This window comes from Parambassis ranga, chromosome 24, assembly GCF_900634625.1.
Source record: "Parambassis ranga chromosome 24, fParRan2.1, whole genome shotgun sequence".
Taxonomy (NCBI): domain Eukaryota; kingdom Metazoa; phylum Chordata; class Actinopteri; family Ambassidae; genus Parambassis; species Parambassis ranga.
In genome coordinates, this window is record NC_041043.1 from 4,512,496 (window position 1) to 4,540,084 (window position 27,589).

The window sequence follows — 27,589 nt, forward strand, 5'->3', positions numbered from 1 at the left end:
TTAAAGACGCAGAATAGAAAGTAGGTATCTAAATCATTTGCATCAGTGCTTAACGAGAGAAAGAGTAATAAAGGGAGTCTATGTACTGAGTCTATGTTTCTGTAAGGGGAAATTATGTAAATGAAGAAACTGCAGTTAACTCAATTTCAATTAAATTTAGGAAGCACTGTGATAAAATTATGTATCTTTTACATACTGGATTTAGAACTAAATAGTATCTGACCATATGTGTTTAATATTAAATGACTGCTTTGTATTATTCTCTTTAAATATGAATTAAGTTTCATAGATAGTCAGTGGGTTTGTTTTGAGAGTCTAACACCTGTCATGGTTCATTAGGGTAGGCCTGTACCTGCTTTAGGATCCAGGCAGCCATCTCGTGTCCACAATCGAAGATGACGTGGAACTCCTTTGCCTTCTTCATCTCCTTCAGAAGTGGCTTGGCGTCCTTGGTCTCTGTGGGCAGCTGTCGGATCTTCAAACGAATGTTGTATCGTGACGGTGCCTTGATCAGCTCCTGCAGTCGAATGAGACCTGCAGACAAAGAGGACACATATAGAGAGTGAAAAAAGAATTTTTAAAGATGCAGCAATGTGTTTGATCTGCCGCCATTTTGAAGTATCTCTGATTCTAAGAAGGCCATGGAAACCAACAGGAATCAGGTTTTCTCAGCAGAAAAGGGCTCATATGCATGCCGTCCTAATCCACAGTCTATTGATCCTCCTACTCATGCTTGGCAAGCAAACAGACTGCTACAGACCTATCAAGAGAATGTTACACCAAGCCAGCACAGAGCGCACTCTTTTGTAACAAAGGCACACTATAGAAAGAACCTTGTTCTGCACCCTCCTACAGAAACCTCCAATCTGACAGAAGCTTCCCAAATGTTGATTTGCTCTTGTCTTCCACGATAATATACAGCAGGACGGAATAGGTTCAATTTTATCCTGATGGAAAGCCGTGGTCCATCCCACCTCTTCTGTCTGTCTCTCACACTTCAGATGTGTTCTGATGAGAGAGGCTCTGTTTGCCCAGCTTGTACTTGCCCCCAGGGAGCCCGACGCCACCATCACATATTGAGCTACAATCTTCACCTTTCATTTCTCGACCACACGCTCAGGTAGAAAGCTCTCCGGGAGATACTGTGATGAGATTACAATGAGTTTCTCCCTCAGTAAAGAACTTCAGAGTCCAGGGATGAAAGAGGCTGGATTGATGGGAGAGATGATTACTTGTCATGGATATAAAAATGGATAGAGCAGCGAGGATAGTTTGAGAGGGAACTGGAGAGAGATACGATTTTTTTTCTGAAAGCACTTTAAGATAGCTCAGCCTATTTTTTATTTTGAAATGAAGTGCTGTGTGAGCAGTTTAATGGTCTTACTGTGAGTGGGGCTGGGTCTCCCTGAGGCCTATAGAAAGATTGGTGTGAAATAGGAACATGCAGGTCTTGTTGTGAAAAGTACCATTGTAGGGAGGAATACTGAACCTCCTAGAGCTTTCCTCAGGTAATCCCAAAAGATCCTTACTCTAGGGCATGTCTGTGTCTCCCTGTTTTTGTTCATACTGACACTTTGGGAGGTGTTAAGCATGAAAAAAAAATCTGTCAAGGGAGCTCAACGTTTGGGAAACACTGTCAGTGTGGATGTTTGTGGGCTCTGGCTAATGCCTTCAGACTTTCCCCCTGGATCTTCTAACGGCTGTGTGTGAATATTTTATCCCCTCCGATAGTTTTTCCTGCCAGCCGTCAGATAGGCTCCAATCAGCAGTGCGAGGCCCTGGAGCATGAAGCTGTGTGATTACAGCCTGAGACCGGTTGGATGCAGTGGGGGGAAGCAACACAACTATGCAGCTGTCACACTTTTCAGGGCGTCAGGTGTGTTACAGAGGAAACGCTCCATAGAGGCGGCCAGAGCTGCTTTTATTTGACAGAGAGAAAGAGAGAGAGAGAGAGAGAGAGAGAGTGAGAGAGAGAACAAGGTGAGAGGTCACCTTTTGGCATCTCTCTGGGACAGTTTGCTGGAGAATGAGGGTGTTAACATACTGAGCTCCAAGGCAGAAAGTGAAGAGAGGTCAAGGAGATGAGGCAGAATAATGTGGCAAGTGGGACGAGCCACTGGGATATCATGTGAGGTTATTGTATGGGTGCTAGAATGCTGCAGGACTAGCCCTTTACTGAAACATTTGCACAAGAACAAAAGCTGTATTAGTATTAGTTTAAAGAAACATTCATTGATAAAATGAATATTAAATGTTATAAATGTTTGTTTAGCAGCACAATTCAGAATGTTATCTGCAAAACAGTTTTTTATTTGTGCAGAAGTGGGAGTGAATTCATTAGCCAGCCTGTCCACATTTTAAATTCTTCTCAACTGTGTGTAATTTTCTTACATTTAGTTATTGGCACATCATGCCAAATAGCTCCTAAATTGCGAGTAAGCATTTGAATATTGTTATCTTCTCCGGAGTGATTACGCTTTACCTCATAAAAATATCACTGTACTCCAGCTAAAATATGACTCGCCTTTTAAAATGCATATTGAGAGGCACTTCACAAAGTCACAGGAAAGAAGAAATGGCTCACAGACACGTTTGATAGCCACCCTCACAGATCAAGTGTCTCTGTGTGTTATTAATGGCTGTTGTCAGCCCCCACATACTACAAATTCTGCATTGCATTAATCTGAAGAGACATTGGGTCATTCTGGGTAATGTGGTTCTTTTTTTTCTATGCTGCTGCTCACTCTCCTGGAAGACTGACATGGGCAGCACCTGGAGGACTGAGGCAGAACAGTAAGCTATTGATTTCTGAATTAACTTGACAGGTTACAAAGCACTCACTGAACTCTGTGTAGCAGTGCTCCTTTTTGTAGTTCAACCGGTGCCTCTTTTTTTTTTCCGGACATTTACACCGTAAACGTTGCAGGCTTTAAAAGTTATCACATGCATCATCATGCGAAACAGACGCACCTGGGAAAGATGAAGACAGACACCAACTGTACCTGTACCTGTGCTGTCGTCATAGACCACAGTGACTGTTCTCCACTTGAAGAAGTGCACCAGGTCAAGGATGGCTCTACTGAGGGAGGAGAAGTCAGGATACAGGCTGACATAGTACGAGTCCCTATTGTCTGACACCTGATGCTTCCACTTGGTCTGGATGTGAGGCACTCCCAGAGCATTGCAGATGGACTGGACAGCATTTGCTGAGGAGCTGTGTGAGGGGCCAAAAATGGCCGCCACTCCTAGAGAAAGCTGGTCACATGCTGGTAGGGTAGAAAGCAAAGGAAAACAAAACACAAATTAAAATGGATGTTTCTGTCTCTATTTTACTGACCCAAAGGTTCTTAATAAAATTTACAATTACAAAATTTTTTTTAAACCACATGGATGCAAAACTGTTGGTTTCAGTAAACTATGGGTATTGACTCCTTAAAATGATTAAACATACAAAAACATAAACAACAGTTCTAAATGAACATCCTTGCTGTACTTACCTTTCCGGGAAGCCTCAAAGCTGTCAAAGATGTTTATTCTCTGGATGTCATAGGTCAGTGTGGTGTTGGGGAGCAATGTGCGATTCCTATTGATTGTGTTCAAGGCAAATTTAAAGGCTAGTTCCTCTGCTCCAGAGGGGCCACTCTCAATGGATTCAAATATTCCTCCTGGGGGTTAAAAAAAACAGAGCAAGATGTGTTAAATTCAGCATTGTGAAATTCCTTAACACAAGTGACATTGAAGTAAATGGTTGATATGATGCAGGTAATTACAGTTTAAGAGGACCTATTGTTTCTGTTTTTCAGTCAAAGTGATTTACAGTGCGGTTTAGGCATTCGTATTAGTTCAGCTGATTTGCATTCTGTGGTAGTCGTCTGTGTAATTACGGGCAATTAGTTGCATTTGGAGGTGAGTTCAGGGGTGGGTGGCCTCCTTTAACTCCCTCGCTGAGCCTCGACACAAAGGTTCACTCTTTCATTTGTCCCATTGATTTCAATGATTGGCAAATGAGGAGCAAGCAAAGAAAGCCAGGCAAAGGGCGCAGGGACCAGTGAAAACAAGGGGGAAAGTGTAGAGAGATGAAATGAGAGAATTAGCCCGGAAACCTGATGAAGCTGAGAGTTCATTTCATTTGCTCAGACAGAGTCTGTCTGACCTACCGTGTGTTTAAATGGATTTGGACATGGGCTTGGTTGCGCTAAGCCAATGACAACATTTATCTAATTTAGGACAGGTTTGATGTGATGACTGAGACTGCTGTTGAGGCTCAAACATCACATGGCTGTATGGATGTCATGATTTTTGTTGCTCTTTTTAAAATCAGAAGCATTTTTTGGAAAAAGCAAAATTAGCAGCCAGATATTAACACAGAATTAGGACATTTTAATGATATTATTTATAAAAACAAATCAACCCTGCATCACATTTCACTGATGTCTGATGGCTCAGCATCACAATAGGAGCGCCATGCTGTGTTTGTCTGAAAAATCATGTTACCGCTGCATGCATAGAAAAAAACCTAATTGCACTGCTCATTAATTGGCAAAGTAAAACGGCTCAAAAACAAACAATATGTTTCATTACACAGCATGAGCCAGACAATGTAATTACTACTCCAAAGTAAGGTGTTGTCAACTTAAAACAGTTCTCTTCAGACTCAATTATTCTGAGCCTATAAGAAACGATTAAAGCCCCAGATTGTCCATTTGTGTGGTTCAGAATCCTTAACAAAGGAAGGCGATGTCTGAAATAACCTGATAATCTGCCTCATTTAATTTGATCAATATGTCAATTTATTCCCAAAAATGTAACATACACAGTCATATTACAGTGAGAATCAAATTTCTCAATCAATATTCTCTTTATGACATCCACAAGCCAGCCATGTGGGACACATTTCATTTCAGGTAAAATGGGGTCAGTGAGAATGATGACAGTATATTCACACATCCATCATCAGGATGAGGCAAAACCATGTTATAGGTGGTGCAATATATCAGAGTATGTAGCCCATTAAAGTTTCAAAAACAATATTTTTTGTGTAACAGCTGAAACAGATGTAGAATCCAGCAATGATGAACATCACCATAATGAAAAAAAAAACACACATTGCATTTCAGCTCATGCACCTTTTGAAAGATGGAGTAAATCCCAAGAAAGCTTTATAGACATCAAACTTAAAAGAGAATGCATGAGGGGTGAAAAAGATGAAAGGGGGTTGTGAGAGCAGCTCTGAGAAAACACTCCTGGAGCCGAGAGCACAGAGTTCAGGAGTCCATCCACGACTCCTATCCTCTCAGAGGACGGAGAGACAGTTTTACAAAATTCAAAAGTGAAAAAAAAAAACTTTAGAGCCTGTTTATTGATTCAATTACAGAGAACAAGAGAAAAGTGAGACTGAAAAAGAAAAAAAATGGAGATGGATACATTAAAAAAAAAAAAGAGTGGAGAAAGAGAGAGCTGTACAGTAATAGACAGCAGCTATAAATAGCATCCGGCCATGGCAGGGAGTGATAGAAAATGAGTGCAGGAGGGCAAAGAAGATGTCATTAACTAAGGGAAGAGAGCTCTGTCACTGTCACCATGGTATGGCCATACAGTTTTTTACTTTATGTTTTTCATATTTTCTTAAGAGAAATGTGGTTCGATGCAGTCCAATGGGAAGGGATGTCATAGTGTAAGATGAGTGCTATACAGACCAACTTAAATTACTAACTCTTCACTCTGTGACTGACTGAGCGAATGTCAAAGGATTGATTGTGTTTTGGTCCTCCAATGCTGCTATTCATGGTATTTCTGACAGGTTAATCTTCCAAAGAAAGAAAACCCAAAAAATCACCAATCAGAGATGATAGAAATCATGTCAACCTGATCTAATAGATAATTATTACACCCTGAGGGAACAGACTGAGCTTCACAGGCCTGTTCAGTGAGTCTGAAAATGAGTGTACGCGTATTAAGTTATGCACATAAGATTTCTTTGGCACACTCAAACGGCAGCCTCCAGGGCTGAAATGAAGCTAATGTGGAAGAGCCATAAACTGCTATTCCCCAACTGTCCACTGGAGGCAGGCTCCAACAGTGCAGCATCTTTCTTATGAAAGGGCGCAAAAATGAGTCTGGATGAATATGTGAAAATTTAATTCCGGCTGCCACTTCATTCACATTAAGTGTTCTTGTATGTTTTTCATTTATTTGTGTACCACAGCTTCAATCTATTGACCTTGATTAGCTGACTTAAGAAAAAACTTAGCTAATCAAGCTTTTTTAAAACCTTGGTGAGCCAAAATACTTTTTTCCAGGGATGTCTGAAAAGCCACGAAGAGAGAAATAAATGCTAATTCTTAGAATGCCATATAAATGCCTTATTTTACATTTAAAACTTGTATTTATGGTGACATATGAATCTGACTAACTTCCAAAGTGGAAGCATCTTGAAACAAAGATTTTAAGGTTTGATGTAGACCACATCATGCAGCATCCTTAAAAGTCTAATAACACTGCCTCCATCCTCTTTCTAGCCATCTTCTCGGTTGCTTTTGTGGTCTGTGTGATTGCAGGTGTGTGAGTTATAGCTGGGATAATCAGCGCGCGCGTGCACGTGTGTGTTTCTGCGTGTGTCTGTATGTGAATTACAGAGTCGCCATCATCACTGGGATTGGTGTGAATTATAGTGCAAATGAAAGCTCTGAGTGAGTTATGAGCTGGATAATCACCCTGACGAGAAAACAGGCCTGCTCATCTGAAGAGTCTAGGAATGTGTTTGGAGAGAGAGAGAGAGAGAAAGAGAGAGAAACTGACTAGAAATTCTAAATGAAAGTCTGTATATTTTAGTCCCTTTTAATGTTTCTGTGTAGTGTAATTTGGACTGAACATTTATGCGATTATTTGGTTTTTGGCTTAATTCCACATAGAAATTAAGTTACCGTAATTTAAAATTAATTCATGTGAACAGAAATCATTCATCTCTGAAGGACATACTTCACAAACAATAATGGGCTAACTGCTGAATTTCAGAGATTCAAAGAAACATTATTTTTGTGATTTCCAGCAGAGAATATTGAAATAAGGGTAAAGGTTTTTTTTAAAAAAAAAAACTATGAATGAAAAATACCATTAGCTCTCAAGGATGCTCTTGTACAATGGGAGATAGGAGTCAGATATGTTGCCATGGCGACTCATGCATCATGCACATGTAGTATGGCTGAGAGGCATCTGCAGTTTTGGAATCTGAGCAGCTGATTGGTGGAGGAAGGGCGTTGTGATAGTGTGGACGGCGCGGTCTCTGTGACTAATGACCAGCAGTGCAGCTGCAGGATGTCGGTGGGCTGTAGGATGGCTACCATGACAACCACTGAGCAACCCTGTCGCTAAGGCAAGTGGCCCAGGTATGCACATGAGGTCCCTCTCAGTTTGGCTTTAAGACCTCCACCACCACACCCCAATCCCCCGGCCTGTTTCTGTCTCCCTCCATAATTCTCAGTCAGTGAGGATCCTCTCTCGCAGCCAATAGGCAGGAGGCAAAAGTGATGGTAACACGCCATAAATATCCCTGAAATTCCCGGTGGTATCGCTCCCTGACATGTTTGGCGGTGAATAGGACTTGATGCATGCAGGCCTGCAGAGAGTCGCCGCCCCTGGTCATTAATCTGAAGCTCCCCTTGGTAGAGTGGAAGACTGACCTTCCTATGCAGCACAAGGGCCAATTCTCTCACTCTACGTGAAGATCCCTGGATATCTGACCAGGGCATGAGATACAACAGCTGAGCAGGAGACTCAACCATGCTATGATACTGCACAAACATGTAGCCTGTGCAGATATTCACTTGAAAACATTCCTGAGATTTAGAGTGTGTTGTTTCAGAGTATTGGTTTTGTAAGAGACAGACGACAAAAGAAAGCAAACCTGGTTAGTAGGGCTTCTTTTTTTTCTGAGAAGACGTTTCTTGTTTGTGTCTAGTAAACCTGAGGGTAACACACTACAATGTGATGCAAATAACACAAGCAGTCACTGAGACATGAACAAGGAACAGATCTGAAATGACCTCATAATTAATGAACTGTTAAGAAGCTTCAGAATAGCCTAAAGCTTGGATACTAGAGAACAGACTGAGAGATGGTATAGCAAAAAAAATCATTTAGTAATAAGCAGTTCATAACTCTGAACCAGTCGCTAAAAGGTACAAAATAGTGACCACTCACACAGCACTAATTACTTAATCAAAAGTTTCCATTTTTGTGCTCTTTCTGGTTTATTAAGTGACTAATTGTAAAACACAGACAAAGATGCGTCACTGCTTCACTTGGGATTTTATAAAAATAGTAAGCAATTAATAATGAATGAGCAGTATTAGTTTGTGCAGCTCAGCAGCTGGCTCAGAGTTAATCAGGAATGACTTATGAAGACTGGGTCCATTATTCAGCTGCACTGATATTTATGAACTAATCATTATGTGATGAAATTAAAAGTGTAAGAGTGAAAGAAAGAGAGTAAAATACCTAGCATAGCATAGCTAGAATAGAACACAGGAACAACTGAGCAATTAAAATAACCCAAAGAAACAGTAGAAAATAGAATAAGCACAAAGAAAATACCATACAATACCTCAGCAATAATAGCTGTAATCAATGAGTCTCTCAGAGTTATAGAGTAATAGAACACAAAACCATATGGAAACAGCTTGTGTGGCTAACAATTTAGCTGTTGTTATCCAAGCTGTTTGGCTTGTTGTTGGTGTTTTCTCCAGAATAGAATTACTCCTCCTGTCACCCTAAAGCCTCTTGACACTGGACTAGACTGTCACCTGCCACCACTGAACGCTAAGCCTCAGGCTGACTCACACACTTGAACATACCACAGAGGACACACACAATCACGCACTTCTAAGATTGAGACTAAACCATCCTGTCGGGTAAGAAACAACTGAGTCCAGGGGAAATGTGACTGATGTGAGAATTTAAAGCTCACACCTGTAGCATTCAAAGATACTTAGGTTCAGCCGCACTATGAGTAATAATTAGCTTGTCCATTGCCAAAAGATCAATCTCATCAATCTGTGTGTGTGTGTATGCATGTTCTCACAGTCAATTAAGAATGTGTGCCACAGTCCTCCTCCCTGACCCAGCTCCAAGTGGGAAACCAGTGATCGTATAACATGTATTAATTCTAAGCCCTGGCAACAGATGTGCTAATTTGCTAGGCTCTCTCTATTCATAATAATGTGCCAGCTCCCTCCTCAAAATATGTGCTAATTTGCAAGGGCTCATTGTGGATGTGCTAAACTACCGGCTGACATTTTGTGTGCTAATTTGTCAAGCAGGGACCCCTTTTGGTACTAATTGTGCCAAACTGTGAGTACACTTCCACAGGCCTTGAATTGCTGAATTCCTAAATGACTTTGGGTCTGCTTGCAGATTCCAACCTCTCCACTGCTCTCAAACTGCGAATGCCACTGAAAAGAAATACCAACTGTGAAAATAAGATGCATAAACACCAAGTGCACACACACACAGACACACTTGCCTGCACACAAACACACACGTTTCACACAAATTTTATATGCCGGCTCTAAAAATTAGATGAGCCCCTCGAAGAAACATAGGAGTGCAGCTAGACTCAACACACACAAACACACACACACTATACACAACAAAGAAATAACAGCTTTTTACAAAGATTAAAAGGAGCTAGTTAGAGAAAGCATGCTCCCAACAACAGTTTAATATGATGATGTGTTCTATTAAAATGCATTGAAGTTCTGTAGTAATGTCTGTACACAAACACAAGAATTGCTGTGCTAGAAACAGCACGTTTTCTTTGAAACTGGCATAAGCAAAACAGTTTCTTTTCTTGCCTGGAAATTAGCAATCAATACTGCAGAAAAAGCACAGATATTTCCATTTCACCTTCTGTTAAACTCATTATTATTCCCGACTTGTGGATCAGTTGGTTGGTTTGTAATAAAATGGTATAAAAAAAATAAAAAAATAAAAAACTCAGAAATGTTCAGTTGGCTACTTTAATTGTAAAATAAAGTATGTAGTTTTAATTAGATTCTTACATACTATCCTATATCGAATCAAAATGCATAGTCACTTGCTTACACAAAACAGTATTTTTATCACTGGTTCTATTACACACTTATCAAAAGAAGAACACAGAGCAGAAGATCTCACAGTGGCTCTAATATAACATGTGGAGAGGTGGCAATATGTTTTCAGCTCCTCCTGAGGCATCTTTCAGCGGTGAGCTGTCAAGCTTCAATAAATATTTTTCCAGCAAAAAGTAGCCTAGTGTCTTTAAGTTGTTTCTCTGTGGGGCATTTTGGAAATCTTTTTGTCACTGTAAGTGACAAATGCAAAGGCTGAGGGTCTATTTTTTAATTTTTATTTTTCCTTGGCAAAATATTCCACATGAAAATTGAAGATATGACTGTGAAAACACGATGTAAACAAATAGGTTCTGTAAATAGGGGCAAACATATGTGTCAGGATATAACCAATGATATACTATTTTGTATCAACGTAACACAGGTTTTCAGGTATGATGTATTTTATGCGGCAGATCCAGCATTAAAATGTCATATTTTATAGTCGTAAAAACCCCTATTTGACTAATGCACATGCATTTTGGGAAAAACACAGTGGCTTTTACACTCCGAGGGTTTTATGAGGATTACGGCTCTCACACCTTCTGCCTGACTTCCATCTATAAACATGAGAATTCCCAAAACTGCAGTCACAAGGTTATACAGTTCAAGTAAATAATACAAATCTCAAAACTGCAGTCAGAGGCTTTTTCTGCCAACACATAAGATATGTGATTTGGCTCGAATAGGGAGGGTGCGGGACCACTTATTTAGGAGAATGCTTCCAACTGCTCCATGCCTCACCCGTCTCCACCATTTCTCCCTCTATGTTCCATCTTTTTTTCTCTCCTTTATCAAACACACACACACACAGACCGTCTTCTCACTCCCCGAGACTAGAGTACATCTCATAGTGGCCTCGGCAGCAGGTGACAGATGGCGACCTCACAGCACTGCTCACTGTAAACTGAGTTTTAATCAAGCCTAAGCACGTGTGAGAGATGCTAATTATCCACTGCAGGCTAAGAGAGTCCAGCCTGGAGAACATTGTGACTATGCATGTGCATCCAAGGTTTATAATCATTTTCCCCATTGTGGTAAAACCACCATTTGTGGCACTGCAGATGAGAAATACGAGGCAGGATGGACTGAGTGACTCAAACGTCCCTGGATACTCCAGCCCTCAAGCTGTATCGCTCAACAAAATAAACATAGATAAGAACTTGACTAACACTAATCTTTGAGTCTTAAAACAAACTCTCTGAAAGTTAAGCATGGGGATTTTCAACTGTCTCTCAGCATACTCGCCAAAAAGTGAGAGTTGAGACTCTCATTTCACCATTGCACAATTTCTGAAGATTTAGGCATGAAATCACTCCAAGAAGAGCAAGATAACAGCAGCACTTACATTACATCTGCTCTAACATTTATCATGTGTAACCAACCTTCGTACAGAGCTAAAAGGAAGTTCAATTTATAATGCTGCAATTAGGTCACAGCAAATTATATGAGCCTCCATTGTCCTCCTTGCTTCCTTCGTCGCTCTCATTTAATTCTCACTGTTCTCCTGCTCATCAAAATGGCCCTGTATTACACTCTTTCCATTGTAATTTTGAACAAAATGGCTGTAAAATTAGACTTTCTTTCATGTAGCAGGGCAGATGTTATCTCCCGTCAGAGCCAAAGGTCAAGAATTAATTCAGGAGGCAGCTCTTTAATTCTCACAGCTGGGTTTTTGCAGAGCAGTAGAAGGATAAAGAGAGAGAGAGAGAGGGAGGGAAAAAAGAGACAGTTTACAGTATTTTGTTAATCTGATTTAGAGAATTTGTAATCATTATAAATTTAGAGATCCTTGCGAGGAAGGTGATTAATATTTTCAGACAGGTGATGAGACAGAAGCAGGGAAATCCTGCCAAAAAATATTAAAAGATTAGTTCTGACATGTAACTATAATCACTGGGAAAAGGAACAGAGGTTTGCAAAAACAAGAGCTCTTTCTCCACATCTATATCAGTCATGTAAAGAAAGAAAAATATAAAGAGCAATTTTAAGTAAGTCATAGTAAGAAAATGTTCAATGTTAAACTGAAAAGGTATTCTTTGCTTTGAAAAAGGAAGATACAATAAGAAACTGAGGGTTGGACTTTGTATGTTGAATAAGGATTTGCACCATTGTGCCATTGTGTGCAAGGACAGTAAGAGGAGGGGTCAAGGGAGAAGTATATAGATCAGCATACAGGGAGAGAGAAAAAAGTAAGGGAGGACCAGGTGAAAATGAAGAACCAAAGAAGGAAGCACAGCAAAGGACAAAGAGAGAGAAACAGAGAAAAAGAAGAAAATTGACATTAATTCAACACGGAAAGTACACTATGCCGTCACACTGTCTCCTTGCAGTCTGTCATGGGTTCAGAAAACAACAAGTGATGGCCATTATGCCTGAAGTCGTGGTAAGATTCTGTCCAACGCCAACAAAAGAGGAGAATTTGGACTAGAGAAGAAAGGAAGGAGGGAGGGAAGGAGGGAGGAAGGGTGGGGCACAAAAAAATAGATGAGCGAAGGAAACGAAGAGAGAGAAATTGAGAATAAAAGAGGTCACTGGAGGCAGATAAAAGACACTCAATTAAACGACTGAATGGATGGCCCACTAGACCTGAACAGACACCTGCACCCCCTCCTCTTTCCCTCAGCCACAGGGCAGGAAAATGTCAGCTCCTGGTTTGGGTTCATCAGCCACCCATCAGCCACTGTTGTACACAAGCTAGCTGATAATCAGAGCCACGGGTAAACTATGTTGCAAAGGTGAGTACATTTTTTTTTCTTGCTTGTTCTACAAACATACAGAGGCAATCACACGGCGGCAGAGAGGGGAAGAAATCAAAGAGACCTGCACACTGATTTTAGCAAGGAAAATAGCCAGAGGCCTTTGAGAAACTGAAAAGAAGCTCCTCAGGTATATGAGCTCATTTTTTCTCTCAATAAATAAGGAAACATCTATTGAGGATAAAAAAAAGACAATACTGAGATAATATAGGTGGAAAATTGAGAGTTTTTTTTAATCTTTCTCTTGATCTGCTGTCTAATGTTTATTTTCCACATCCGATTGCACCCTGCTGAGAAGCTGCTGCTTGCTTGGAAAGCAATGACTGGGTGTGCGTACATCTCATAGGTGGCTGTGTAAAGGAAAGAGAGGCAAGAGGCTTCATTATGGGCGCTCAAAATCTTAAGAGATTGGCCAAGATGGGAAATCAATTCAAGTCTATTTCAGTCCTCTGTGTGTTTCTTTGTGTGTGTGTGTGTGTGTGTGTGTGTGTGTAAAAGGCTTGGAATATATTAAATAAATGTGTTTGTGTATTACTTTGAGTGTGGGTGACCAACAACAGAACACTGTATCCAAAACATGTACTGTAGAAATAGAGCTTGAACAATTGTCTCCTAAACTTAATCTAATCATATCTTACATCTAGAAGCTTTGAGCTGTTTTCCAACCTACTCGTTACCGATATCAGACACAAATGATGATCAGTGAATTGTTTTCTATATTTTTCAGCTTTCCAGTCATAATTATTTCAAAACTAAAAACACTGGGATGCTGTTTGCTCTTATATCCTCTCAGCAAAGGACAGGAAAAAAAGTAATTCCACATTGCAGGAGACATTTTGCATAGCTGTGGTGCATTGTGGACAATGGCGCGTCATGCTGATTCAAAGAACATGATTTTAAGTAAGCCTGCCTCAATATGTCCTCCCACAGAGACCATTTCCCCCTGTGTCCTTGGTTCACACAGAGAAATGTTCATACATCTGACAGCCTATGCTGTCAATGGGAGCCCGACTTGTGCTTTCTCTCTCTCTCTCTCTCTCTCTCTCAGCCCATTGCTCACCTCCTCCTCTGACTCCTTTATTCAGCTGGCTGGAGACGAAGGTGAATCACCACATCCTAACCTGATCGGTGCCTCACATCATAGCCTACACAGCCAGAGGGCTTTCTGTAATCGATTGACTTCAGAATCTCATGCAGTTTGTACGTCATATGTGCCTTCAAATATGTTTACTTGGTCTTCATGCTTGGAATTTGCATCTAATTGCCTTAGTTATAGGACACAGTTTGAAATGTACAAGGAAATGGATGATATGCATGCATATTTATAACTGAAGAATCAACCAACAAAAGGCAATCAGTGACCCTCCTACACAGAACAAATACACAGTAAACATTTACTCAAGCTCCCAATTAGCACTATCACCAGCTTTCATAATAAACAATTGACGAGCCAGGTTTGTTTCCCTCTGGTAAGCAATCACTTTACAGTTAATTACCACAATTGCGCTCTTATGAAGTTAAAGGTCTCACATACCCTTGCATATGACAGAAAAACACAGTGTGATATTCCAGCAAGCCAAAGGTCTACATTTCACACTCCTTTAAGGGAAGCCGGTTGTGAGAGTAAAATCTACTGATGCAACTGTAGACAAACATCAAAACCATACACTCAGCAGCTTCTCGCTGCCTAAAGTTGCCATTAATTCACAGTGTAATGCATTATTAATACAATCCCACACACACAGCTCAGAGAACACTTTTTTTTAGTTTACATGTTTGCTCTCTCACAGATTGTAACCTGTGATACACACAGGAGGGGGCAAGTCAAACTTGGCACTGGTAGCTGCCAGTTTCTTTTAGTTTTTTTTCATTAGTCTTCTTAGCAATACCAACATATTGATTTTATATTGATTCCCACCATTTTAAATTCTAATAGAAGTGGAGTCCAGATATGTGCTCAAGACAAAACAGATACATTCATGAGATGCTAATAAAAAACCTTTTAGATTGAGTTCCTCTGTAAAAAGCTATTTCATGCATTTCTGTAGTCTCAGGCAAATTTTCGGCTCGCTAATACGATACTGCTGACATTTATTCAGAGATGCAGTGCATGACTCCTGGCCCCCTGCTACATTTCCAGAGCAGAAACCACTGTCCTTACTGTGTCTTTTCAGAGAAGCCATAAGAAAACAGTAATAAAAGACCAAAACTGAGAGTGGGCTGAGAGTGGACTGCACTGAGGAAAACTAATCTATCTTTACTCTGTATCTGCCGGCCTCAACACTCCCTGTTTTTCTTCTCACTCACACTTTACACAGTCTCCTCTCTCTCTCTTGAACAAACACTCTTGTTTTTCTTGCACCTCTCAGTGACTTCAAATTTTCTTCCATCTCCCTTGGTGGGATTGCGAGAAGGACAGCTCCACATATATTAAAAGATGCAAAGAAAAAAAAGTTATTCCGTGTGTGAGTCTTTCAGACATTCAGTGAGCTATGAGCCAGACAACAGCAGGACACACTGTAGGGCTCCTCTGAAGGGACAGTTTCACAGAACAATTGCACATATAACTGTTTAACCCCTCTAAAGCCCAGAAAAATCCCTGAGTGACAATGACAGACACTGATAGGTTGTAAAAAAATGAAAGCTCCAAACAAGGTCAATCAGCTAAAGCTGCCCAAAGTGTGAACAATCTTTTCAAATGTAGCTGGTAAATCTAAGAAAAAAACTTAGACTTAATACTAAACACAACAACAAAACTAATTTCATACCTCAGAAAGACCCCTTTGCCATTTCACAACGGCAGGAAATCTGTACCCAAAATTAATCACCATTCAGCCTTTTGTAACTGAGGCATGACAGCAAGACCTTCAAAGACTCAGGACTGTAAACATGTTTTAGAAATCCATCTCGATAGTTCCCCGCTTCAAGCCCATGTGTGGTGCTGCATGCTAATGTAAGACAGATCTCCTCTTTGTTCTTGAAACCCACGGTGGGTATTTTTAAACCATGGAAATCATTTGCCAGCAGAGATAGTTTCATATTTCTATAAGCTACGGCGGGGCCAAGTGACACATGAATATTTTAAGCAGCTTTGTGCCTATTTAAATGTGTTGTGCTATGAACACGCTGGCAGTAGGCCAGGGCACAGGGTGTTATCCGTAATTCCTGCAATCCTAAACTAAACTCCAGTGTGCTTATAATTCAGGCTGGCAGAAAGCAAAAGCAAATAAAGTCAATTAACTGCAAACTCCCCTTGAATTTGTTCCCTCTGCCCTCTTCCCCTGTTGTTCTCAACAACCCTGTAATTTCACCACCGTAGCACATCTAAGAGAATGAAGCATGTTTAATATTAGAATCACAATAAAGGACCGATATCTTGGCATTGTAGAAGCAGTTAGATAAACTTTGCTTAAACCGGAGGGGGTTGTGTTTTTTTTGCCAGTTGCCTGAAAAAAAAACTTGATTTCCTTTTTTAAAATGAAAAACAATGTTGTGTTTTATCCATGAATATTCCCCCACATGTCTGTATTGGGAAAATATAAACATAAGCAAGAAATAAACAAACAAAATGAGCATCTGAGTCAACAGTGCTTTCAGCAGCAGTTGACAGCCCAGGGACATACTGCATCTGCCAATGCTGTTTGCAGATAGCAGCGATAATGTTATCACACAACCTCACAGCCACAGACCAGACTATGGGCATCAGAATTAAAACACTGCTTTAGATTTGTTGTTGCTTTTTCTTCTTTGATTTATGAGATGTCTGTCAGTAAATAAAAATTAACAACCTGTGATGGAATCAAAGACGTGATGATTTGTTGTTTGTCCGACAGAGCATTTTGCTACAAGGTCAGCTAAATGACACTATACACACAAAATGCTATTAACCTGGAAGATATGTCAATGAGCTCCTATAAGACAATATGCAGACAGGCAATGATTTTAACCCTGTATTTTTGTAAAAGCCAGACAACTGAAAAAAAATTATTACAGTCTTTATGAAGATGGATGGATGCTTCTTTTTTGACACCACAATTGGAATATGGATATTCTTTTTTCAGCTTTTATTTTATAACATGGATCCCTGGGAGCTTTAACAGTATTAGCAGCTATAAAGTGTCATTCATTGCTCTCAAAGGCACATGTGAACCACTGACAGAAAGAGAATCTTCTCTCAAGAGCCATTTTATTACCACTTGTACCAGCTGCACTGGCTCCATTTCAGTTTCTAACTAAATGAATTACCTGTATGATTTATAAATGGGAAACAGGGAACATAATAATCCAGTTCTGTGTAAGCATTAGCTCAGTATATTTGCACCTGGTGGCCTTATTTTTTTATTTTGTTTTGTTTTGTTATCCTCTCTGACACTTGTCGCTCAATGTGGTGAGAGTAATGCTGCGAATGCAAACGGCTGACTATGCTGTGGTGTTACAGTGTGTATGTTAGTGTTTGTATGTGTAAAGGTCTCAGCCTGACAGCAGAACAGTGGTTGTACAACGTGAGCCGCTTGTCTGAGCAGAATGGAACTTGGGGCAGGGAAGGAACAGACAGACCCAGGGGAGCTGACCTCCTCATTCAGCCAACCTCCTGCAGGAGCAGCTGAGATTATCTGCTGAGTAAGCACATCCTGCAGGACAGGAAATGCTCTAGAAAAGGACCATTGGGCCTCAATGTCTCTGAATACATTTTTCTATTGCTGCTGTCCTCCTTGCAGCACTGGCATTTGTTTTAATCTACCTTTCTTTTATGGAAACCGTCCAGGCAAACATGCATATCATTTCTTACAGAGAATGATTTACACTACAGGAAATGGAGCCATCTTACAACTGGCTGACAGAGAAAACAAAGACATTTAACATTAAGTATTTTTACGTGTTACTAAACGAAGAATGTGTGGCTTGTATCAACAGGCGGCTGTGCTGCGAGGCACACAGGTCGCTGTCCGTGGTGCTGAACAGGCGGTTCGGCGGCATTCAGGACCACGGACAGAGACAGGCGTTTCACCTGGAGTCACCAGAAGACGAAGACACCATAGCAAGCACGAGCTGTACCTCAGAGCAACAGACCTCAGTGATATGAATCACCTCTTATCTCGCACGTCTTTACTACTGATGCCAGATGCCTCGCAGATCCAGCGTGTCAACACAGGCGACATTTTTTTGTATAGCGAGATACAGGCAGCGAATTTAAACCAATAGCCATCGACTAAATTGAAATGTAAAATTCTGAAAAGCTGTCATCCATAATGGCTTCCTGTGGTCTCTCGGTCATTTAGTCATTTCCCGGCTTGAAAACTTTGCTATAGGGACTTTGCCGTCCCCCCGCGTATAACTGAATAGACGCCCGGCGTCTGTCAGACAATGTGTGAGACGGGAAATCGGGCTGAGGATGCAGCAGGAAGACAAGCACATCCCGTTGCCATAGCGGCGGCTCTTGCGGACGCGGCCTGACTCTTAAACAGGACCCTCGGGGAAACTGGGGGATTGTAAGGATGTGTTGTCAACACTTGATGACATCCGCTGTCAGGGGGGGGTCCCCTGTCACTCCAAGATGTTTTCTGTAAATGCAACAGAGAGCGGCAGAAGCAGCCATCCTGAGACTGATCTAATTAAGCAGCAGACGAAGCCACAAGAGGACGTGATTTAGTGACTATATAACAGAAATACAGGCGGAAATTGAACTACTGTGAAGTTATGAAGCAGCCACAAAGCACTGTAGGGCAGCTACTTTTATAATCAACCTCATTATATCATCCCTCCACCATGAAACGTGGTTATTGAAGAGAAGTGCCTAATCAACTTTTGGGCTGTTGAGTTAAGTAGCCTATCAGTATGAGAGGCTGAAAACAGAGCCGTTCCTTTGTGAGAATAACGCTATTAATAAGTACAACCGCGAAAATCCCCAGTGGGATAGCACTTTAGGGAGATTCAGGATGAAAAGCAGTGGCCACCGTATTGATCGTCCATTTTCACAGATCAGTAATCGATCCGCACTGAGAGGGTAACGTTTACATGTAAACATTTACTGCAGAGGACATCTTGGGGAGTCAGCAGTTTAAAAGGCCACCGAGACACAGGATACAGGTCTACTGATTTATCCTGAGCTTCATCGGCTGTCTACAGCCGTGAACTGTTGCATACTCCGTCCCCTTAGTGATGGTCTCTCATAGTAACTGTATTTACGATTTCAAGTTTGTGGAAAACACAGTTCATCATTGATGGTGTTAAGCACTCTAAAAATAATGCTTCGGGATATTAAGAGCGCTGTAAATTATTCTCCTTTCAGAGTTCCGGTTGCAACTTAATACCGAACAGGGCGAGAGTAGGACAACATAGATCTGGTTTGCATCTCGTGGATATCGTTTCACTGAAGACAACCACATACTTATCGTATTAGTGTTTACGACACGTTAACAGAGACGACACTTTGTCATATTGTTTTCTTACCAAATCTTAAAACGTGTGGCATCCCGCGAGAGTAACCAATAAACAGCAGCAGAAGCGGGATCAGCCTGAGGTGGGACCTGAAAACGAGACTGGTTATCATCAGATGATGGGAGGTAATCTTCATGTTGTTCTTAAAAATGCACAGTGGTTAATCCACCCGGTGCGCGGGTTCGATTCCCCCGTAATTCTTCTACGGTTGTTGGGCAAGGCAGGGTGACGGCGGCCCTGGATGCGCAAGATCACGGCATGGTCACTTGCGCTTTCCCTAAATCCATTAGCAGTCCCGGCATGATTCCTTTCCTTTCTCCTTCTCCTCCTTCACTGCGCCAAGTAACAGCAATCCTCGGGGTCGACGGACGGCGGGACATCCATGTCGAAAGGTAAGGATCCAATGGGGAGGGGGGAGCCCAAGCATGGGCTATAGGTGAGGTGCTGGAGAGTGTTGGGAAAAAAAGGGGCTAGAGAGCGCCAAGCAGAGGATACAGCAGCGATATGCAGCCCCCTATGAGGCGCTCTGAGTTGCTTGCGCTCCCATTATACTGCACTGCTGCACAGGCTCTGACGTCGAGCCAAGGTTAGTATTGTGAACGCGCAGCGGAGAGAGAGAGGGAGAGAGAGAGAGGGAGAGAGAGCGAGAGAGAAGGGGGCGTTTGAAATAGCCTACACAAAGACAGTGGCAAGAGAGAGGGAGGATTAAAAGAAAGATGAAATGAAGGAGAGGGAGAGAAAGACTCAGAAATAATGGGGGAGGGAGGAGTAGCAAACTTTATCTTATTCAGTAGTTTTCGTGTTCTCCTCTCATAACTTAACTCCTAACTCGCATTGAAAACGTGGCAAGTTCAGGCGGAATCTTCGCAATACGAGCAACCAAGTCTGAGACAGACGGACAAATCCACATAATGATCAACAGCACGTCACTGGCAATGTGATCGCATTATAGAGACAAACTGTAAAAGGCAGCCTCTGTCTACACTCTCTGTTGCCTGGTTCCCTTTTCAGAACCATGGAGAGAGACACCGGGTTCAAACATTGATTTAGTCGATGTTCACGCAGAGGAAAGTTTATTGGCTGCTACTACAGGCATTTTTACTGTATCCAGCACTTAAAGAAATAACTATATACAACTGTCCAACCTCTGCACTGGAGCGATGTAATCTCGTGCCAGCAGGAGAGCTTTTGCACTGCTCTCGGCCCACTTTTGTCATTCACAACTTCTCTTTCAAAAACGTCTTTTTCTAAAAATTTGAAGCGAAAACCTTTCAACAATTTCTACCATCACTCCAGAAATGTGGGAGGAGTGGGATGAAAGGAATTAAAATTGGCAGAACAGCAAATCCGTAATATCGACAAAAGCTGCTGAAAGGCACGAATATTTTAACCTATGCAAATAACTCCACTTTAGACTTGAAAGACTTCCAGCAACAGACTGTTCTCGAGTGTGAGCCATCCTCCGAAGTGAAGGTGTGTGTGCAAGTGTCATGTACACACAAAGGGCTCCACCGCTGGTTAAATTTCACGGGGGAAGACATGCAATATCTCTCCTGCCTGCATCGCGCTTCTATCTGATGATCAGTGGGGTTCCTGTGCCCTATGCGTTGCATTGAGACGATGGATATCTGCAGCTCTTGCATATACAGGACACATGCTATTGATTTAACACTACGTGCACCTTATCAGCGTCCGCCCCCAACGAGCGGCTCTTCATGGGCCAGTGGAATTATAGGTACTGCGGAGCACCCCCCGCTCAGAGTAGGGGTGGAGGGCTATCTAATCCCCACGGAGACGTGAAAGGAGCTCTTTGATCGGCGCTACCAGAGTCCTAGATGAACACAGTCACTGTGTGACTCAAGTTTGAATGGCTGGCCTGTGTGTGTATGAGTGCGTGTGGTGAAGAAATACCCATTACAATGGCCTTTTATCATTAGTTATTTCCTCTAATGGTGTGGAATACATTGCTGTTTATTGCCCAAGTGTTAAACATCATAAGGCAAATGTGTGGATAAATAATGGATACTGACACCCACACACGTTCTTAGTTTAAGTGCTGCTGCGTTGTACTTCACCAGAGCTGTCAAATCCTCCCTAACAAATACAACTAATGCATTTAATAGTGAAGAGGGCGCTAGTATTAGCTAAAGGAAACACGAAGTAATTACATAGGATCGAGTAGGTGGTGTGAACATTGACTTTGAACGTGTGTCGGGCTTTGCGTGGGTCTCGCACACCAGCACTCTGCAGTGTGAGAATATCAAAGAGAATGGCACTCATCATGCTACCATCTGGACCATTAGCATAATTATGGAGAAATTCAGGGTTTCTGTATAAGTCAGCAGAGCTTCACACAGCATGAAAGGAATGCTTATTGAGCTCAGGGAGAAGACATCAGCTGACAGGGGAGCTGCTTTCCTCTGAAAGTTAATGCGCCCTCTAGCTCAATATGAAGGCATTGCACCTCATGAGCCCTGCTGTGCTGCCACAATCAAAGCAACTAAATTATAATCTGTGAAACAGAATTAAAGCTGTGACAAATGATTCTGAATTAGTAGAGATCTAAATCAAATTGTGCACCATGTGCCAGAATATAGGTAACCTACAAACTTACTCAGTGCTTACAATTGTAAATAATCGCAAGTTTAACAAACTTCCCATTCAGGTGGGGATAACGTGGAAACAGTGAGAAAGGCAGAAGTGATCAGAATAGCAAAACGCCTCATTGCCTCTTCTTAGCTTGTTGTGACTAATAGGAAAATACCCCCTTGCCTTTGGGGAGATGTACTTTTTCCCCCCATCCATGATCAAACCGTGTCATTTTTGAAGGAGACCACAAATTAGATGAGTTTATACACACCCACTTGCTTGTAACCCACGGAGACTTCTATATGAGCTGGCTGGTGTGTTTATTCAAACGCCATTCATGCACTGGGTAATGCAAAGGGGACTTTATGCAAAGGAGAGATAACCACTGCTAAAAGCCTTCTGTCATTTCCTCTTTAGCTCCCTCTCTCTCTCTCTCTCTCTCACACAGGCAGACTGGTGGAAAGATTGGCACAGAGAAGGAAACCATGGAAACGAGAAGCTGATGCACTTTGAATGGTAAGACCCTGAAAGAGAAGACATTCATTCACATCAGTTGCCCTCCACTAAAGGCTCATCTCTTCTGCATTATGTTGAATGCTACAAGTTGTTTTAACATGTTTGTCTCTAGAAAGCCAACAATGGTCTTACTACATCAACCTATTGTGTCAGGAAATCTGTGTCAAAGGATGTCCAAACACATCAATCCAAAGACAAACACACATACACTCTAAACACAGAGTACCAAAGCATTCAATACCACAAATGTACCATACCACCTGTATTCAATAGCAATCATGGCAATTTTGAATATTTACATATTCCACTTGTGGCAAAGCCTTTAAACATAGCAGCGTGGCAAAGTCAGCATTAGCCTATACATCTTGAGCAATGTTGTCAATGAGATCCCTGAGACCTCAGTGGGAATACATTCTTCAGAGACGACAATTAGTCAAGTGAGACAGTAATTAGGACCTCTCTGCACACTGTCACTTCTAGTTAGTGCTGACGAATGCCCGCAAATCCCCCCCTCCGGCAACTGCAGTCGGGCAGACTTACTTCTGGTGCTGCGCTCTGACTTTGTAATGTGACAGCCATCTGCAACTTCTACTATGGTAATGCTTTCAGGAATGACATGGTAATGTGGTGGGTGCCATTATAGTTTAGAACAAAGATAATTTTGTCCAGATATGGTCATGAGTCATAAATGACCTGTCGCATTAAGATGGTTTTCCATCGTGTTCTATAATGCACATTCAGGAACCAAACAAGTTAATGTACCTTAGATTTTCAACCAATAACAAGCAGCATAGAAAGATACAAAAAAGGTATACTGATGAGGAAAGGGAGGAAATCAAAAACTTTATATGTGTTTTTATAGTTGACACTATGGCATCAGTAGTTCTGTAATGATGGGTTCTTTAATAAGACAACATTTGGTTAGTACGAGCACACGTGAGAGTGACGTAATGCGGAAGTTAAGGTGTTGCTGTACTGAAGTAAACGTCATGTCAACAGTTGTCTGCTACAACCTAAAGCTTGTTTTATTAGAATACATTTGTAGGCCTATTTAATGTCCAGTTGGGTTACTATGTAGCTTAAAGCTTATTCGAGCTAATGTTTTTAAAGTAAAGACTATCCAATCAGGATACTCCTAGCTGGTCACGTGGTGCCATCATACTAACGCTGTTTCGTGAAACAAAATCTAAAATCTAATATAATCAGTTTTAAACGGGCATCTTAATTGTTATATTATGTGTCTGTATAGCAGAGTGGTAACATTACAGACACTCCATCCCCATACATATTTACAAGTCACTGAATAAATAGCACAGGTCAATGCTAACATTATTAATAACTGCATTTTATTTAGATCAGCAGCAGGGCCTTGCTATTGTGCACTAATGGAAATAAGCCATTGTTGTGCATATTCTTACTCTAAGCTTTTATTCCTGGTGTACTTATGCACTCAAAAATTCACTTTTACTATTTTAATTTAATATTAATTTAGTTTTTGTAACTGGAAATAAATTGGTGCCTTAAATGTATACTTTATATACTTAATATATCCATATATCATCAAACATTTATATGTTGTGTATGAAATAGGTTAATTAAAAATGTGGGTCTAAAAAAAGTTTGCAGTCAGTGTAATAGAAGGAAAAGCTGACCCATTTTTCCAGTCTAAAAACTTTTTTAAACTTTCCCTGCAGCACAGCCCCCCCTCTGTCCATCTCTGCACTCACCATGTACTCATTTTTTATACATTGTTTCTCATTTTATTTGCGGTTCTCAGAATAGGTTTGTCTAACATCAACAGAAATATGTATAATAGAACGATAAGATGCTGAGATTTTCAAGTGATAACTCCTAATACATTGGAACACAAATAATACGTATAAATAAGTCATTGCTTTCTGTTTCAAAATTAATTTTGTATGAGTTGTTTCTGTCTTTGTTCTTATTGTGAAAATAAATGCTTTCTGTGCTTTGTGGTTTCAGATCTTAGAGGAGGAAAAAAAATCATACATATTCACAGACACACACATACATACACACGCAGCAGAGTGCCAGACTGATTGGATGGTGGACGGCTGGAGTTGTTATTACAGAGCATCCAGCAGAGTCTGGTTTGCAGGATAAGGACGTCCTTACAGGGCATTTCTCAGTGTGAACAGAGAGGAAACAGCCCCCTGTGTGTGTGCATGGATATGTATGTGCATGTGTGTGTATGTGTGTGTATATGTGTGTGTGTGTGTGAATTAGAGATAGTGAGAGCCAGAGAAAAACTTTGAAAGAGAGGAATAGACAGAATGTGGACAGATGCATCTGTCTGCCTACATAGTTTGGCCTTCAAAAAGAAATCTTGGCAATGCTTGCAAAAAGTGACTTTCCCCATTGGAGAAGTCAGTGCCAAGGGTTTGCCTGCTGAGAAAGAGACTGGAGAATAAGGCTTTACATTCTGCCACAGGAAAAAGCCTCCAATAAACTTTTCTTTTCTGCAATGACAACTCCATCTTTGGTGTCTGTGAATAGAAGGAAGAGGAGGGCCTTTCAGAGCTGACATGGAAGTGTAAACAAAGAATGGACACACATGAGTGATTTCTGTACATCTGGGGATTTGTTAATGGGCTGTCATGGTGCCTATTAGTGAGTCATTAGGGATTGGTCCAATTCTCTCCAAATGTGAATGACATCAATATATTACTACAATCCTGGGCAATATAAAGCAGCACCTGTGAGGAAGAAAATCACAGGGCATCTCTTTACCATAGAGTGTATATAGAGCTTGACGAACCTTCTGTGATGTTGTCCTGTGGTTTTAAAGTGTGTGTGTGATGCTCCAGGATTGTTTCATTATTGAATAAAGCCTAAGGCTACAATTCAAGAAACTGCAGTTATGTCACAAAAGACTTGGATTCATTTTTTTAGCCAATCATATTCATATATATGGCGCCCTCCTGTGGTCACAAGAATCAAGTGTATGTCAAATGTGGTATTTAGGGTGATGTTTGAAACAAAAACAGGAATTGTTCTTACACCTAATCAAGCTTTAATGCCTTAAAACTACAAAAGGAATTGCCACTCCTCTCTCTCTAGTTGTACCCTTTAGATCCATGTCTACCATGACCAGGTTACATCACACCAGAGATAATCCAGCCGTGTGTCTTGTTTTTGGACGTGTTGCTCTGTTTCTTTGTCAGGGTCTTAGTTGCAAAAGTTCAGTAAGAATCTTCTATTTTTCATTTGAAAACCCTTTGTTTTGAGTGAAAGGTTATGGCAGGCAAACAACCTTGACATATTTAGGCTTCCATCTCTGTAATGCAATCCACTCTGTTTCCTCAACAATCCAGGGATCAAGCGTTTCAGCTGGGGATGAGAGGGCCCAACAGTTGCCTCAAACACCCAGGATCAGAAACTCCAAACAGGGATAACACCCTCTCAGCATTCAATGTTTTCAATCAAGGGATCAGCTACTGTGACTGGAAACAAAATGTCCCAGACAGCTATCAGGAGTTGCCGGCAGGCAAAAGCTGGCACGACTAATATGGCTTGTCAGAGTGAAAATAGCCTGGTATTGTTCGCACCTCCTGTAAAGGTACAGGCATAACGCTTTTGTCTTGTTCATCTCTCAGGAGTCATGCTCTAATAGCTTTTCAGGCTCATGTAGCTTTGGTAAGAGGGATTTAAAGTTGGTGTTTCACTATACCCAAAGAGCCGAGCCATGGAGGCGGAGCCATTCATTTGCACATAATTCAGCATGATTCAAATTTATACCATCATAAATGTGATAAATTTGTGTCTTAAGATTAAATGGTATTTGACGCACGGATTTGAGTATTATCAAATTGCCTGGTTTGGGGATTTATTAAAAATAACTCAAGGTACATGGACTGTGCCTTCCACAGCTCAAGTGTTTTCATGGGCTGCCAAGACTGCAGCTGTACCAAAATATATTGGACAGATAAACAGAAATGCTGAATAGTGTAACAAATTTGTCTTTAAATACAAGCTCCAGTTGTTACATGGCTGCAAAGGACTGTGTTAGATTTCAGGACACAGGAGTTCGATGGCAGTAAATTTTGTTATTTCCCATCCCAAACTCATACACACAGGAAGGCAATGATGTCTTCTCTTTTTCTAATGCAAACTGTTGTAGTCCTTACATAACACTTCTGTTCAACATATTCACATCCAAAGTCTGTTTTTCCTTGTTCAAATCCTCGCTGTGGTTTTAATAGACAAATACTTGTTATATAGGTCCTCAGCATTTACTGTAAGCCCTGCACAAAATCCACCCTGCAGAAATATGTTGCCATCTAAGCCTCTGTAAAACCCAGGGAAAAATCTGGATGTGGACCAGCAGATCGAGCGTCAGGGTAGAAACATAAAGAATGGTTTGATCTCATTTATGCCCTCGCTGTTCTGAAAGTGATGAAATGAGGCCGGAGCGAGGTCATTCCTCCTCTCCTCTCTCGTCTCCTCTCCTTTCTCCTCTCCTCTCTCCTCTTCTATTAATCATGTCTATACACGAAAATGAGCTTAACCCTTTATCCTGTGCTGTGCTCCACTTCCACTCAAGGACAACTTCCGAGCAGGTTTAAGTAGGATCCCTCTGTGCATATTTCCCTCATCTATTTCCGACTAATGGACACGTTTCTGTCTTGATCCAGCTTGACTGAGCGATGAAATATAATTCTAGCTGGGGCTTTATCCATAGCTTGTTAAGGCTGTCACTCTTTTCTGCGCAGCCTCATAACAATTAACACTTTGTATGGATCCCTTTGTCAAATGCTTAATGGGGAAAAATGAATTTAAGGACTTATCTTCACCCCTTGAGTCTACTGACAACTAAACTATGTGAAGGAAGGGCGGGTACACAATGTAATGTATATGAAAAAAGACGAGGACGGAGCGAGAAGATGAAAAAGAAAATGAAGGCACGGGGGGAGAGAGAGAATTAGATGTAGGTAGAGAATAAGTAAGAGGAAGAGAGTGGATGGGAAAAAAAGAAAAGAAAATGAGCTTGGTTCCCTTTGTGGCACACTGCTTCACCACTTAATCATCCCCTGGTCTATAAATAGGCCTTCACAGCCTTGGAATATTGGGAGATTAATGGAAGAGAATGGAACGCCATAATGCTCTGAAGCTTCAACACTT

At 41.2% G+C, this 27,589-nt stretch overlaps 1 protein-coding gene across 1 annotated transcript in view; it reads right to left on the bottom strand.

The window, feature by feature from the left end:
- Nucleotides 1-19,785, bottom strand: part of LOC114428363 (glutamate receptor ionotropic, kainate 2-like) — a 51,719-nt gene extending 31,934 nt beyond the window's left edge. Inside the window, exons 1-4 of the mRNA XM_028396711.1 lie at nt 19,355-19,785; nt 3,498-3,665; nt 3,003-3,266; nt 353-534 (exon numbers count right to left, since the gene is read on the bottom strand). Of these exons, the coding sequence (XP_028252512.1) occupies nt 353-534; nt 3,003-3,266; nt 3,498-3,665; nt 19,355-19,478 (738 nt within the window). The 5' untranslated portion in view covers nt 19,479-19,785. The remainder of the gene's footprint in view (nt 1-352; nt 535-3,002; nt 3,267-3,497; nt 3,666-19,354) is intronic.
- Nucleotides 19,786-27,589: the final 7,804 nt, after the last annotated feature.